Source organism: Aspergillus fischeri, genomic scaffold, assembly GCF_000149645.3.
Source record: "Aspergillus fischeri NRRL 181 1099437636249 genomic scaffold, whole genome shotgun sequence".
Taxonomy (NCBI): Eukaryota; Fungi; Ascomycota; class Eurotiomycetes; order Eurotiales; family Aspergillaceae; genus Aspergillus; species Aspergillus fischeri.
Window position 1 is genome coordinate 1,418,911 of NW_001509770.1, and position 14,337 is coordinate 1,433,247.

General features: G+C 48.5%; 1 protein-coding gene across 1 annotated transcript; it reads right to left on the reverse strand.

Moving 5' to 3' along the window:
• Positions 1-674: 674 nt before the first annotated feature.
• NFIA_012260 (putative 1-phosphatidylinositol-4,5-bisphosphate phosphodiesterase Plc1) lies at positions 675-4,109 on the reverse strand (the record flags this gene model as incomplete). The annotated part of the gene is made up of 1 exon (XM_001264433.1): positions 675-4,109. One exon carries the CDS (start codon positions 4,107-4,109, stop codon positions 675-677), a length of 3,435 nt encoding a protein of 1,144 aa, XP_001264434.1.
• Between the last annotated feature and the right edge of the window lie 10,228 nt (positions 4,110-14,337).

The following is a 14,337-nucleotide window of genomic DNA, read 5'->3' on the forward strand; positions in this document are numbered from 1 at the left end:
CTTCGCAAACAATGCCTCCAAACGTATCCTCCGACAATTTAGGACAAGCAATAGTCATTTCGCTGGTAACTCCTCAAATGCTACCGTTTCATCAGATGCAACTGGAACCACAAGTAATGCCATCTTGAAAGCGAAAGCCTTGGAAACGCTCGAAGGAGGTTTTGAGGCATGAGGGAATCAGTAGAACAATCCACAGCAATGCACACAACTTGGTAAAAAAACAAAAGAAAGCAATGGGTATCGCCAGACGGGTATAACAGTGTCAGTATAATCCAGTAGCACAAATAAACAGAACAAATATAGCGACATCAAACAACAGAAGTCTTGAATGCGCGGTTAGAATCCCCGAAAAAGTAAGGGACCGTCCCAGACGTAATACATGAGTAACAAAGCAAGCAGGTATATGATCATGGTTCCTCAAGCCATCCGGTGGTGATGAACAATCGCTATGCGCCATGTTTCCCTGAAGCACCTGGAAAATCAAGAAGAGCAACGCAAAGAAACAGATGCAACCTCAATCAGAAAACGCCGCTCCAATATTTGCACAGGAGTATTGGTCTTCCAGATGCGAGGTGGTGATGATGATTATTTCGAGGGGACGGGCTAGAGGACAGAAGATAAGGAATAAATGTAAAAGCACGACCTGCAGGTATGGCAGGGTTGGTAGGACTCTGTCAAAGAAACAGAGATGATGTGGACGTCGTTGAAACAGTAGGCGTCAACGCCGGAGACGTATCCTTGTCGTCTGGACTTGCAGGCGTCTCGCTACCCTTTTCAGATCTGTCTGTCGATGAACCACGCTTGAACACTGTTTGACCAATCTGACGAAGGATCCCCAGACGCTCGGCTCGAAGTTCCTCGGCGCCTAGTCGTTGAACCGGCACCGGCTCCTCCTTGGTAATTTTGCAGAATAGGGTGGAGAACAGATATTGATCACCGCCCAGATCGTACAGTGGCAGATAACGGTAACCCTGAGACAGACTGCTCAGTTTGGCAGTGAAAGTGGCCAATTGAACACTGTTGTTGTTCCCAGCACTGCGCCCATCCAGTGAGCTCCAAACAGTCCAGCGAACGAACACCAGGTCTGGATACTTGGTCTCGAGCGATAGCTTGAAACGATCATTGAAAGTTGGGCTGTATCCGTTGCTCTGCTCGATCTTTGTGCGCCGACGATGCGGATAGCCAATGCCCGACACGCCGTTCCGCGCGGAAGCATTCATGCCTCCTTCTCCGACGACAAAACTCTGGCCGCGATCGTCTGCGCTGAACATCTCAATTTCCACATATGGGTTGATATTGTCGTCAGGTCCCATGGTACGTGGTCGAGGAAGTTGTTGAGCGGAAATGACCTCCACTGAGAACCGAACCAGCTTCCGTTCGGTGGACGCCGTGCTCGCTTGCTCATAAGGTGGGAGACGAAGTGCTTCGGGCTTGAGGACGTAGCCAGTGCGATCAGTTCCAGCCGCAAACATGGCTTGGTTCAGCTGCATTCCGATGTCGTACGTTTGCCAATTCAAGGCTGCCATTTGCACGCCGCGTCGCCAGAACTTGAGCGGATCGAAATTGGACGAACGCAAACGAAACCCGGACGGATAGACTCGCGTGAGGTATTTTTGATTATGTCTTTCCAACAGCGCCTTATTCTCCGCGTCACGGCAGATGCTCTCGAAAGCCCGCTCCGCGAAGGAGTAAACATGGTTGAACCGCTGACTCTCGGGAGACGAGAAACTATGCCATTTGTAGCCACGGGTGTAAACTCCAAGGTCTGATAGAGGCTTCGTGATCTTGCTCTTCTGACGTCGCCTTTCTCTCTTGACTGACACCAACGCGCCATCGCTGTCTTCTGTCGCGCTGCTCATACTTGTGGTGGTGAAAGACCGTCTATCCTGTGAAACGAACGGCCCTACACTCTCCTGGCCAATGGTCGCAGGACTGGAGAGAGGAGGAAGGTTCATGAACAAAGGATTCTCAGGGACGCTAGGACGCATCCATGGGGAACTTGAGCTGCGCTTCCGACCAGTGCTCGCAAAAGTCGTCGAGGTATCTTGCCGCACTCCCTCGAGGGTCTCGTCACATGTTTTGACTTTGACGAGAATCCGGCCCTTCAGTTCTTCTGGTGATGGGAGGACAAAGCTATTTGTCAAGAGCGGCTCCAGGACGAGTCGTTCCTTAAAAGTGTCTTTCATGATCTTGACCATCGCCAGCTGCTGTTCGGGATTGCAATGAACCTCGAGTGAGAGGATCAGGGGGAAGTCGCAGGTGATGAATGCGTATCGGTTGATGACGGTAATGCAATCGGCGAAGAGAACACTGGTTGTCATCGTCCGTCCATGCGAAACGATCGGGCGGCCATCGGCACCATCCCAGCAGTCAATCTCGACGCATCGGCAACCCTGTGACAGAGCGCTGATATACGCCTCTGTGCTGGAAGCGCCGGCAACTTGACGGCCCAACAGGTACGTGTTATGGGAGCTGGAAATGAAATACTCATTGAGGGGTCGGTCAAATCGCGATTGAGGAGGGCGAGATGCGTATATTCCGTTCCAGTTGGATGAGAGAAAGGCAGAGAAGGCTTCCAGGCTCATTCGAAAAGCCTGACGTTCCACACCTTCTGGGAGACTTGGTGCTCGCGGCTTGGACTTTCGAACATATTTGTCAAAAACTGAAACCCAATAGGCTCGATCGGTATCAACATCTTCTTGCTGCGCGTCGCGGAGAAAAGCCAGAAATTCGTCGACGGTGAGACCTCCCTGGGCATTCGCGGCCCACGTTTTAAACAGGTCCTTGATATCTTTCCTTTCTTTTAGACGAGCGACAAAGTTCTGAAACTCTGAAAAGTTAAGTCGACCCTTGCTGCCAAGATCAGCCTTGGAGAACTGAGCTCGAAGCATGTTCTTTGAACAATTGATATGCAAGCTTCGACAAACTGTTTCAACGGCACCGAAGTCAAGGCTCTCTTCTTCGCCGGGTGCCAAGCCCTGAGGGAACAGCCTTGACATTTCACGTTGCCAGTGCGCTTTTAAGACAGTCTCACTCTGACCGGACCCAGCCAAGCCAGCCATGAGATTGATTCGATACTGAGAGATATTCTCCAGAGTCGTTGTCCAAAGTTCAAGGATATGGTCATTGGGAGCAATGAGGTGCAACGTCTTGACGGACCGACCCTTGGACTTTTCAGGATCAGCAATGACGATGGTGAACCAGCGGCCTTCAACATCCTGAGGAACTTGGTGTTCCTCGCGATAGTTGCGCGCATCCGCTCCGACGCGGACCTCCTTGATATCGTCAATATAAAAGCGTTTCGCCGGGTTTGACAGATCCCAGTAAACCTTGCCTGCATCAAGGTTGAGGAAGAAGCGCACCTGCTTCTTGCGCTTCTTAGTCACTTTCGTCAACACCGTCCCGCGCTGAATCGCCGAATCAACTTTGGGCGCAACAGCGCCCGCGTTGCGCGAGGCCATCATGTTGGCATCATTCGGGAGACTGGACGCTTCCGAGCCACACCAGGCACCCAGAGAATCCACCGCGTCGTTGCTATCTTCTTCGTTGCTAGAATCAAGAGCACACTCACGTCCGGTCTGAGCTGCGGTTTTACTGTCGCTGCGTCGCCGCATGATGACCGGACCGGAGCTGCGATCTCGTTTATCACTGTGAGTCGCAGATTGTCTTCTTCGCGTGAGCTTGCTGGCTGCGCCTCTCGATATTCTCCGCATCAGGCCAGCGCCTTTATTCGGATTGGGGCCCGCAGAGTCCACATTTGAGGTCGCCGGATTACCTGGGACAGCCATCATTGACTCTCCAAGTTCGAAAGAGGAAAGCGAAACGGGAGGAAAAGAAGATAAACGCCCCCGAAGGGCGTCGGCAGCGATCTGTAATGGTGTGCCTGAAGGGCTAGAAGCATTCGAATGGTTGGAAGTGGGGAAAAGAGATGAGGGAGTAGTTGTGAGCGAAGACATATAAGAGGTTGTCGAGGAGGTCTGAGTTGCGGGCGAAAAAGACGTGATGACATGGTGTAATTTTGGAGGGTTGGGGAGAGAATTGTTGATATTTAAACTGGGTTGAGCGTCGCCATTCAGAGCCGCAGGCAACGAAGTAGTAGTATAAGCCATTGCGGCTACTGAATATACCGCCAAGTTGTAGAACGTGAGATAGAGAAGGGTTGTATTGAATTGTGTCTGTGCCTGAGTCACCTGGACTCTGGGGAGGACGAATGGAGTTCAAGGCGGTTACCAAAGGGATGCAGTTGCTTCGGCGAGCAGCCTATAGCTAGGATGCAATACGAGCCCTAAAAGGGAACGTGTCTGAGTGAGAAATGCACAAGCCACGTCCTTAGCGGGATTGCTCCGATTTTGATATCTGCATCTTGGCCGGCCTTTGATGCAAAGCGGAGAGCCCTGCCTGAGAGCGCTCGCGAGAGAGGAAAACAGACAAGCAAAGGGGGCAGAGAGGTCGACTCAGGTTCTTGATAGCAATTGAGACAGGCACTGGCTCTGTTGTGTAACGATAAGGCTGCGGCCGAAATCTGACAGGCGCACAGTAACGAATCGCAGAATCGTGCAATTACGCCTTTGACTGGAGACTTGGCTGCGCGCTCGCTCGTCTCCGTATCGGCCTCGGTTGGAGGGCTGAGCTTCGTCCTTGTTCTTATTGTCTCCTGTTATTATTATATTTTAATAACTCTTTATACCTCCCCGGTCGACTAAGATATTTTTACCCCTCCTCGGAGCGCCGATCTTCCAGTACGCGGGGAAAGCTATATCCTCTGCAAGAAAAATGCGAGGGGATTGCGGAGACGGCTGTCTCACTGACTGAAGATATAGACGGCCGCCGTAGCGTAATGAGGGACAAGGCGAGCGAAATTCAAAGACAATTTCTTTTTTCGCTCTCTTCTTATTTGCTCTAAGAAAGCGAGATGCGAGTCACAACGTATGCAACTGCGCATGTGCTTGGTTGTCAGCAGAGCCCCCCTCTGCAGAACCAAGCAGCGCTCTTTTCACGACAATAATTGGAACAAGATCCAGGAAATCGAACTATGCGTCGATTGGCGTCACTCCTGACAAAAGGGCGAGGCGGCGCGGGTAACGGAATGGGGAATCGGCGACGAAAATCGGGGCCGATTGCAATGCGAACGCAGGATTGCCTGCCAACACAGGTGGATGCACGCGGTCCAAAAGGGAAGAGGGACTTGAGGATGAGCAATCGGAGATTGGACCGAGTAGAGAGGAAACGTCGCGAGAGGTAATAGTGTAGTTTTGCTCGACGTCAAAGCTATGCCGGGTTTTCCTGCACGGTTACGTGGTGCGAAGGAGATTGACCTGCAGTAACACCGTCCAGGCAAGTAGACCGACAAATCTCTATGTGAGTCAGAAACGATGATGGATCATGCGACGGAGGAAAATGTGCCAGCGTTATCCTTCGTCCAGGCAAAATCGAGTACTCGGGAGGTTATAGATGGCGGTACAAAGGATACTTGTAGGAGGAAGTGGGAGAGGTTGGAAAAGGGAGTAGAAAAAGAAGAAATCTGAAGAATTGTTCGAATTTCTTCTCTCTTTGGATACCCTTTTTTTTTTCTACCCTTTCCGAAAAGATAATAATAGGTAATACTAAATGACGGGGAGGAAGATGATAAGGTAGTTTTAGGGCCGCACGGGGCAGGGCTGTGATTGGAATTGGAAGAAGGATTTTGGAAGGCTCGAATCGAATTCGAAGAAACCGATGGATGTTTCAATTGATTGAAAGAAAGCTCAGGTGGATCCTTACACTGACGTACAGCTTGGTATTTCAGTATCGTCACAGCCGTTGATACACGTACGGACAAGTGTACCAGTTCCCCAGTTAGCCTCTCCAGGCCTCGTTCTTGTAATCGATACCCTTGATGTAACGCGTCGCGGTGGCGTATCTTCGTTTGCCTTTTCCTCACTTCCTCGTCGGAGGCCTGCGGATATTCCTTGGGATGATACGGAGTACTGAATGTTCTTTCGAATATTACAGGCCTTTCTCTTGCTGGTACGGAATATTAGAGGTTGGATTTGGTATCGAACGATGAGCACTTGTAATGATGATATAACGCAACAATAATGGTGATGTGATGGCTTTTTCGGAGGTCCCGATAGGAATGAGGAACATAGATCTGTGGTGGTAATCAAACTATGCTTGCGAAAGGGAGTACAACCCTCGATTTAAATATCAGACTGTGAGGGTCAAGAAAGGGGTGATACTTCATCAGGCATGTAGTCTCATTAGACTGGGCCGTTGTACTCCGTATCTACCTGTTCAGGTTGCTAGGTAGGTAAGGTAGGCATCCTGGCTCCGTCGGTGGGTGGATTCAAACAGCACATCGCAACAGCTCGCAACAGCAGCCCAAATTAATTAGCTCTTCCTTTTTCCCTTTTTTCTGAGCTGATCTTTCGACTTACCTCACTTCCCCACCGTTTTGGAAGAAGATTAAGGCAATCTGACCGGCTTAGTTAGAAGCGTGACCAATGAGCTAAGCATTTCCTCTCGTTACTTTACCGCCTGTCTTAGAGCCAGCCCCGTTGAGAGACAACTCTCTATGTACGTACTTAATTGGTTAATATTATAGGTTATTATTGAGCCAACAAAAGCGCATCAATATCATCCGAATTATTATTTAGTCTGTGAGAATCGTCCCATTCATCGTCTCGAAAATGACTCAAGTAGATACTGGAACCGCATTTGGTAAGGACACAATCAGCGGATCCCAATTCGACCTTCTAATTGGCCAACCATTTCTGGAGAATGTCACTGTCAATCTCGCATGAGAATGATCGATGTTTCAAAAGTCCCCTGCCAACCTTCTCATTCTTTGTTACAGGATGGGGATCGTGTATCCATAGGAGTTGAAGTCTTGTCATTCCATCTACATGCCTTGTGTGTAACAGGACTGGTAAGATAGACAGCGTACCCGTGTCCTGACACGTAACCATCCCATCATGATCATGAGATGATGAGAAGATTGTTTCAGCTGCATAGGTTCCCCCAGAATTCTCTGAGCTGTTCAGTGAGAGTCTATGCAGTCTAGTCTACACGCGACAAAATGGGATGTAGAATGTCAAACTAGACAAGCCCATATATGATTTGTTCAATACCCACATATACCTCCCTGTTGCTGTCACTATTACTGTTACAGAAAGTGCATGGCACCGACACAATGGTTGTGGAAACAAAGCTGTGGAGGTTTCAGTCTTATCTGCTCATAATCAGTATATGATCGGCGAACTTGCATCGGCCACTTTGAGGGGGGTTTTGTTTATTCCTCGCCTGCAGCACCGCTGTCGCTGACGGAGTAAGAATAAAATCTTCCAATTCTGTTAACACATCCTGGGTCACCTTTACAAGACTCACATATGCGCTGGCAAATCGATATAGAGTAGGGGGTTTAGGGGGTGGATCGCATCACCTGACAATCGGAACAGGAATTCATGAATGCCACTGTCAATCATTTTTGAACGCTAACGTTCTCTGAATGCTTCTTGACCGCATCAGCCCACTGTCTCTGCAGCAACTGTAATTCTGGAAGATTGATCTCACAAATGGCTGATAAGTATCCCCTGTAACCAGGACTGTTCTCCAATATTGTCTTGTACAAGTTTACAGGGATAAGTTACCTAGCTACCGGGAACATCACAATACGCGGCCGCGATAAGGTTTCTTAGTCCTAGGGCTGAGGCTGGATGAGGATATTAAGTGGCGGTGAAACGATGGCCAGGGGGCGGTGCGAGAAGGGAAGAAGTGACAACTGGGGAAAATGAGAATAGGGATCATCGTCCTCTGCTAAGCGGAGAATAACGAAGGTTATGAAACTCCGCTCTTCAAACACTAGTTAGCAGATCCATGGGGAATTATCCCGAGGATTTCTGCGATGATTTCCCTACGAGCCCACGACGCTCCCATTCAAAATTTGCGAGTCATCCACCGAGAAGAGCGGTCAAATTCCCCGATCCTCGGGTGGTGTATGGAGTAGACTATTCCCTATCTACACTGGCTGCGGCTACATGCCTGCCTAGTTTCTCTCAGATCGAAGACGGGGCGCTCAATCCTGCCATACCTATTGAATCACTGATCCTAATCATCGTTTATGCACGATGCTGATATTGTATCATCAGTTGACGCTCTGACAACAGACTTGATCACATTGCGAATTTACGTCTGGCCTGATTAGTGCATTTACAGGCTGAGCCTGCCCTGTTGTGAGACCAACTATCAGCATCATTCTGCAGGGCGCCTCCCAACCCCGCACATGGGCGACAGTTCCTGCTGAATCGGCGTCGCTCATTTCCTCATATCGTCCACGACAGCCTTGAGAAGTTCGTCATTTACTACCGTGTTCAGCTCGTTCTTAACCTCCAAAGGTAAAACACCCGGGGTCTATGCTTGTCTTGACTGCCCTTCGACCTCAACTGCCCTGTCCCTGACGCAGCGTATCTGCATGCGCGGTTCGAAACGATGCATACAGGCAAGATTTAGGCGAGAGATTAATCGGCCGGCGATTTGAGGAGGCTTTTCCAACATCGCACTGCGCATCGCTTAGGGTAACTTCCATCCAGGTCGAAAATGCCCTCATAAGGATTGCCGTGCATCATGGCTTCCAAGCATGGCATCATTCTGTCGCTTATGATAGAATGTCGGCGTCCACCTCCAGCGAAACTGCCGCTCGGACACAGCGACTTTCATTATCTATTTTTTGGGGATTCTTTCACCATAGGGCAGATTCTGATTAGATTGACATTGATTATCTATCCGGAATGTCTTAGAATAGTGCACCAATTAGTGTAGGTAGGTTTTCATTGTATGTAGGTGTATCATATGTACAAGCTGGGATCGTCCCTCCAATGAGAGACTAGGCAGCATGCGAATGATCAGGTGAGAGGTTGCAGCTTCCCCTCGGTTTCTAAGCTTGGCTTCGAATCACTTTGAGAGGGTGTATCAGGCACGTTGTCGTCTAATGTACCAGGCAGCATCGTTTACTTACTATTATTGTTTATCATGAACTCGTAATGCAATCGCTATTTCTTCCGGCTTATCCGTTTGCATACCGGTTTCGCGGTTATTGCGGGATGTGCCTTGACAAAGTCGATGGGTAGTTTAGATCAATTTAGTCTCCAATATCAGGCCTCATATTTTAATGACGCAGGAGCATGTACATTTCAGCTCCTCATGATCACCGGCTGCATGTACGTACGATTAAGGCATAGTCGTACATGTCGACAGCCGTCCGAGGTATGTACCAAACATTATCACTAATCTCTCTGTTCTCATGACAACATGCTTGAGAGGATCGTGCTATTGAATTACCTACCTGGGTAGTTAATATGCTGAGAGACTAATCCATACCACCTTACTGCATCCTGCATATGCTTATAGTTGAAGGATTTGCCTCATGACCCCCAAAGCCCTGAGGGAATAACAGGGGGAATACCGACCTACTTCCAAAACTAGTACTTACCCCTCTCCGACGTCCAACCGTTAATGGAGCCAGTCAATGTAAAGTACAACATCTGGAAAATTGTCTCCGTCTTTCTCTGCTACATGCATATCTTATCGACCGATAAGCAGCAACTCAGACCAGGGCACCTGATACTCTCAATCCAGTCAGCGTTTGATAATGACGATGGTCCGTATTAGTGCTGACAATCCTGACGATCTGACCGCTCTAATGAGCATCATTGAGGCGCGTCCTGACGTGCCACGATATCAACAGATAGCAGTATAGTTTTGCAACCAAACTATGATTGATGACGATAGGTAGGAAATCGTTTCGAGTCACTTTTTTCATGATGGTACATACCAGTAAATAAACAGGAACATGAAAGAGCGAAGCAACCATGTCTAGCCCCGTGACCATCAACGCGCCCCCTTATTCGTGGCGGGATGGGCCGGCTCGTAGTGCTTGTGTTACCATGACAATCGATTTCAGTCCAGGAGCATACATCTCCTCAGCATAATGAAAAGAGGTTATCCAAGTTATCTATTGATTATCTAGGCAGGTAATCATACCTACCTTGCTAGTTTGAGTCATAGGAGCGTCTCCTCTTATTGTGGCTTCGCAGCTAAGGCACCAATGAGGACAAAACTTCGGAGCGAGGGCTTAAGCTTGCTGATTGGCTCTTGGTGTCTGCCTCATGGGGCTATTTTCAAACGGTAGCTGCCCCACACTTGACAGCTTCCAAGCCTTCCATCCATCGTTCTTTGCCCTTCAGCCAGGAAGGATCTCGCATCCGAAATTCCTTGCTACGATCACACACTTGCCAGCAGCCAGTGAGAGAGCGGTCAAGAACCCCCGCTTCGTCCTTGGGTCATCGTTTTCGTATCCCCCTCACTACAAAGTAGAGAAATCAAGTCTCTCATTTGTTCAAAATCAGCATTATATTCTGTTGCCGGTTCAATCGGCATATCATGTATCATCCTTGATTTCATGACGCCAGCTTATTTCCACATTCGTTAATTTTCCCAATCTGATCTGTCCCCCGACAAACACTCGTGGCCTACAGTATTAAGAGCTCCACTAGAAACCGGGGGGGTTTTGGGGGCAGAAACATGCGAAACGAGGCATACTTCATTCTACGTTTGTAATACAGTAATGAATATGCCTCTCTTAGTAGGCATCAATTTAAGTCTAACGCAGAGTGAAAAGGGATATGTGGTCCTGCGAAATTGGTAGCAGTCAACGGTTAAGGACCCATTATGACATCATCGACAAATTGCCCCATGCAAATGAACCAGGGATCCCCCGCTTTTCAGGAAATACCCTTCTGCGCATCACCAGGAATTGAAAGCACGAAATAAAGGGGGAGAATAACGAGCGGCTTCAATGGAAATACATACCTTACCAGCATTTTGGTTCTACTTTACCTGATGGGTATCTAGCTCAAAGAAAACAGTTTAAACTAAAAAGGAGATTACAATTAAAAACTAGGTACCTTAGTCTATCGTTTCCCGCCAGCGTGGTTGCTGCATCAGATGCATTAGCGTGTATCATTGGACTGATCAATGTAATTCCATCATCCCGTTTTGGTAATAACAATACATACAATACCTCCCATACAACATCTGAGGTTCTGCCCTGTCGGTATTTTGCGGCCCCAAGGTCCAGTGTCCCACAACCCACACAACCCCCATATGAAATAGAAACCGGCTGCAAATAGGTAGATTTTCTCGCTGTCGATCTTCGATAGTTGGCCCAACTTCAATTCATGACATGCAGTCAGATGATTTCGTCGAATACATATTTGTAATCCCGTCCCTTGATCTTCAGGAGACCGACTAACGAGGCAGAACAAACCCGTGTAAGCGGTTCTTGCATTCCTAGTACCTGGCCTTTGACATCATCGACCGCTGGGGTTACGAAATGTATTTTCTTTGTAATTATGACCAGGTGAAGGCTGAGGTGAGCATGTTCCCAACTGGATGGAACGTTGCGCCTCTTGGACCGGGGTTGGATGGGTATATTTTCCTGTGCGTTGGCCATTTAGCCTGGGCGTCTCCCGTTCCAGAGGGAGTTAGATGCAGCCAGTATTAGTATCATCCTGGCTCTCATAATTCATAAAATGATGGCAATAGTATTAATTAAAATTGAGGTTCTTTCATCATTAGTCTAACCCTGCTGATAGCACTTGTACTTATGCCCAATAATGATAACTCAGAAGGAGGAGCTGAATGGTATGCAAGCCTCCTGCCTTAGGCATGAATGTCACCTTCAGCCGCTTCGATCGTTCGATGCGTTTTTCGATACTGCAATGCAACACCTATAGTCATCCCTACAAATCATCCGGTCCCTTGTACAGAGCACGCGCCTCAAAGCGTCAGCACGGTCATCTTCGTCGTGGCTTGTGCCTTGGACTGATGAGTTGCACTGCAGTCCTCATTCTAACATTCCCCTCCCTAGCCAGCCAGCCAGCCACCACTCAACCACCAACGTGCTCTGGCTGGCGAACAGTTCAATAGTCATCGATTTGTGGGTGTTAACGCATACCGATATAGGTACGGAGTACTCTCAACAATAAATAGTAGCTACCGGGCTATCACCTGCATGAGCGAAGCCTTTCTCCCTCTATCTTCTGTCGAGTCTTGTGACCACAATTCCCAATACAGGCTGTTCCTCTCTTTCCTTTTTCCAGAGCTCTGCGGAATTCCTGTGGCTGTCTCTCATGGTGCGGTGACTAGCGACTAAGGTGCATGTCGCCTGTCTTCTCGAAAGCGCACACTCTCTATGTGCTGTTGAGCTTACTATTGGATTCTTGCTCACCGCTAGCAATGCAGCTCCGTCAAGGACATCTGAGGCTCGTCACTTATCGATGTGTGATTGATATTTATAGAAACTAACTAATGACAATATTATTATACCTTACAGGGAGCGGACTCTCGATGTTTGATTTGTTTATCCATCCAGGCACTTGAGACACGCAAGTGAGGGATAGACCCCATTGTCTTATTGCTGGGATACCCGCCGGCAGTGTTTGATCGAGATAATTGAGATCCACCATCTGATCTCAGTCTCTTTCTCAGCCTGTTTCAGTATTTCCGTCTCTTGAAGACTTGATTTTGAGTGCCTGATAGTCTGATGATACTGGCATGCTTCGCGGACCAGCCATCAGTGGTTCTAGCCGCATTATCAATGATCAGTCACGACTTCTCTCAGTCAATACTGGTAATCGAGACTTCTAGCGGTTCACTCAAGAGTTTTCACTATTTCCATCGTCTCGCAGTCCGTACTCAGATGTTGTTCTCTTGTTAGTTTCGGTCCGCCCCGGCAACAGGGCGCCACTCCCGAGCTCAGCTCTGTCCGACGCACAAATCGTTAGGTCGAAATTATCAGTTGCTTCCCTCGATACAACTTGAATTTTGGGCTCGATACGATCAGGAGTTCAATACTGCCTCCATGGCGGACCTACGGAGTAGTAAGGGGCCAAATGCTGGCTATGAGAAGCACTATTGACTGACCAAGTGACACATTGCCAATTAAACTACTGATTTTAAGCACGCGACAGAAAATCTCTTGTTTTTATTTGTACCGTTAAAATCCACCTCTCCACACCAGATCTTTGGCTAAAAATAGCCTCACTTGCTTGGGATCTGAAATTATTTATCCAATCATTTTTGTCCTAGACTCCTAGGCGCGTTTCCTTCTAGAATCCTTCGACATCCTCGAGGAATTGGTGGAGAAATCGCAAGCCTCATTCGGCTCGCTTGACGACCTGGGGCAGTGCATATTGCAACCTGGAAGGCTGCCAGATTTGTACCGTCTCCTCAGCAACAATCCCTGAAGCAATGTCTCGTCCATACTCCAAACGGGAAGAGAATCTGAGACACGAAGAATGACAGTTGGCGACCCCGCCTTTCTAAAGCGCCAATACTACTAAAGATCCTAGGCTTTTCAGAAACGTGCTTAGCGAGAGCCAAGAAAACCCAATGGGGAACCATTTCCTCGAATTTCAGTGCTGGACTTGGTGCATCCGACGCCGAAACAATCTGCATAGCAATGACTCTCTCGCCAAACGCATGAGCTTATGCGGCCGATAGGAAGAGGGATTGTGAAACTTCTGCTCGTGCTACGGTGCCCCCATGCCCCCGTGCCCCCACCATGTTCCCTGTCGTGGCATGGGCGCACTGGTTGTTTAGTGATATCCAGAACAGAGTATACAAGACGCCCTTGTGCAAGTCCACAGATGCATACATACGACAGGCGGCTAAGACTTGTAGCCTGGTGTCAGCTAGAAGAGCAAGGCTTCACTTGATCAAGGTTTCATTTCTTTCGAACCTTCTTCCATGACCTTCCGGCTTCCGCACTCTGCCATGTTCCTTTACCCTTCCTTCTCCACTTTTTATTTGAGCCATCGTCTGAATCTCCGCGGTCAATTTAACCGAAACAGGTACTGGCGGGTTCGGAGATTCCGTGATTCCATCGTTGTCATTAATATCGACAGGATTAGCCAGTCCTCGCATTAGTCTGCTGGCTTGCCATTTACTGCATCCGAACGTCATCTGACTCTACCAGGATTTACGCTGATTCAGCTCCTCGCTGAGGAAGGTCCTCACATGCGCAAGGGTCCTGCTTTCTAGAAACAAGTGTGACATAGAGACCCCTCTTAATGACAGGGAAGTTGACCATCTGGGACGGCAGATAGCCATACTCCCCTTGACATGCTGAGACAGTAGCAGGTATTGTCCAGCGTGAGCTACCGAGGTGCCTATTGTTTGACTGGATTCGCCCAATTGACTTTGATGCAACCCCACAAGGCGGCACCAGTTTGAGAAATACACCATGGTTATGTGCGGGATGAAAGTGGATAATTATCATATTCATACTTCAAGGCTGCC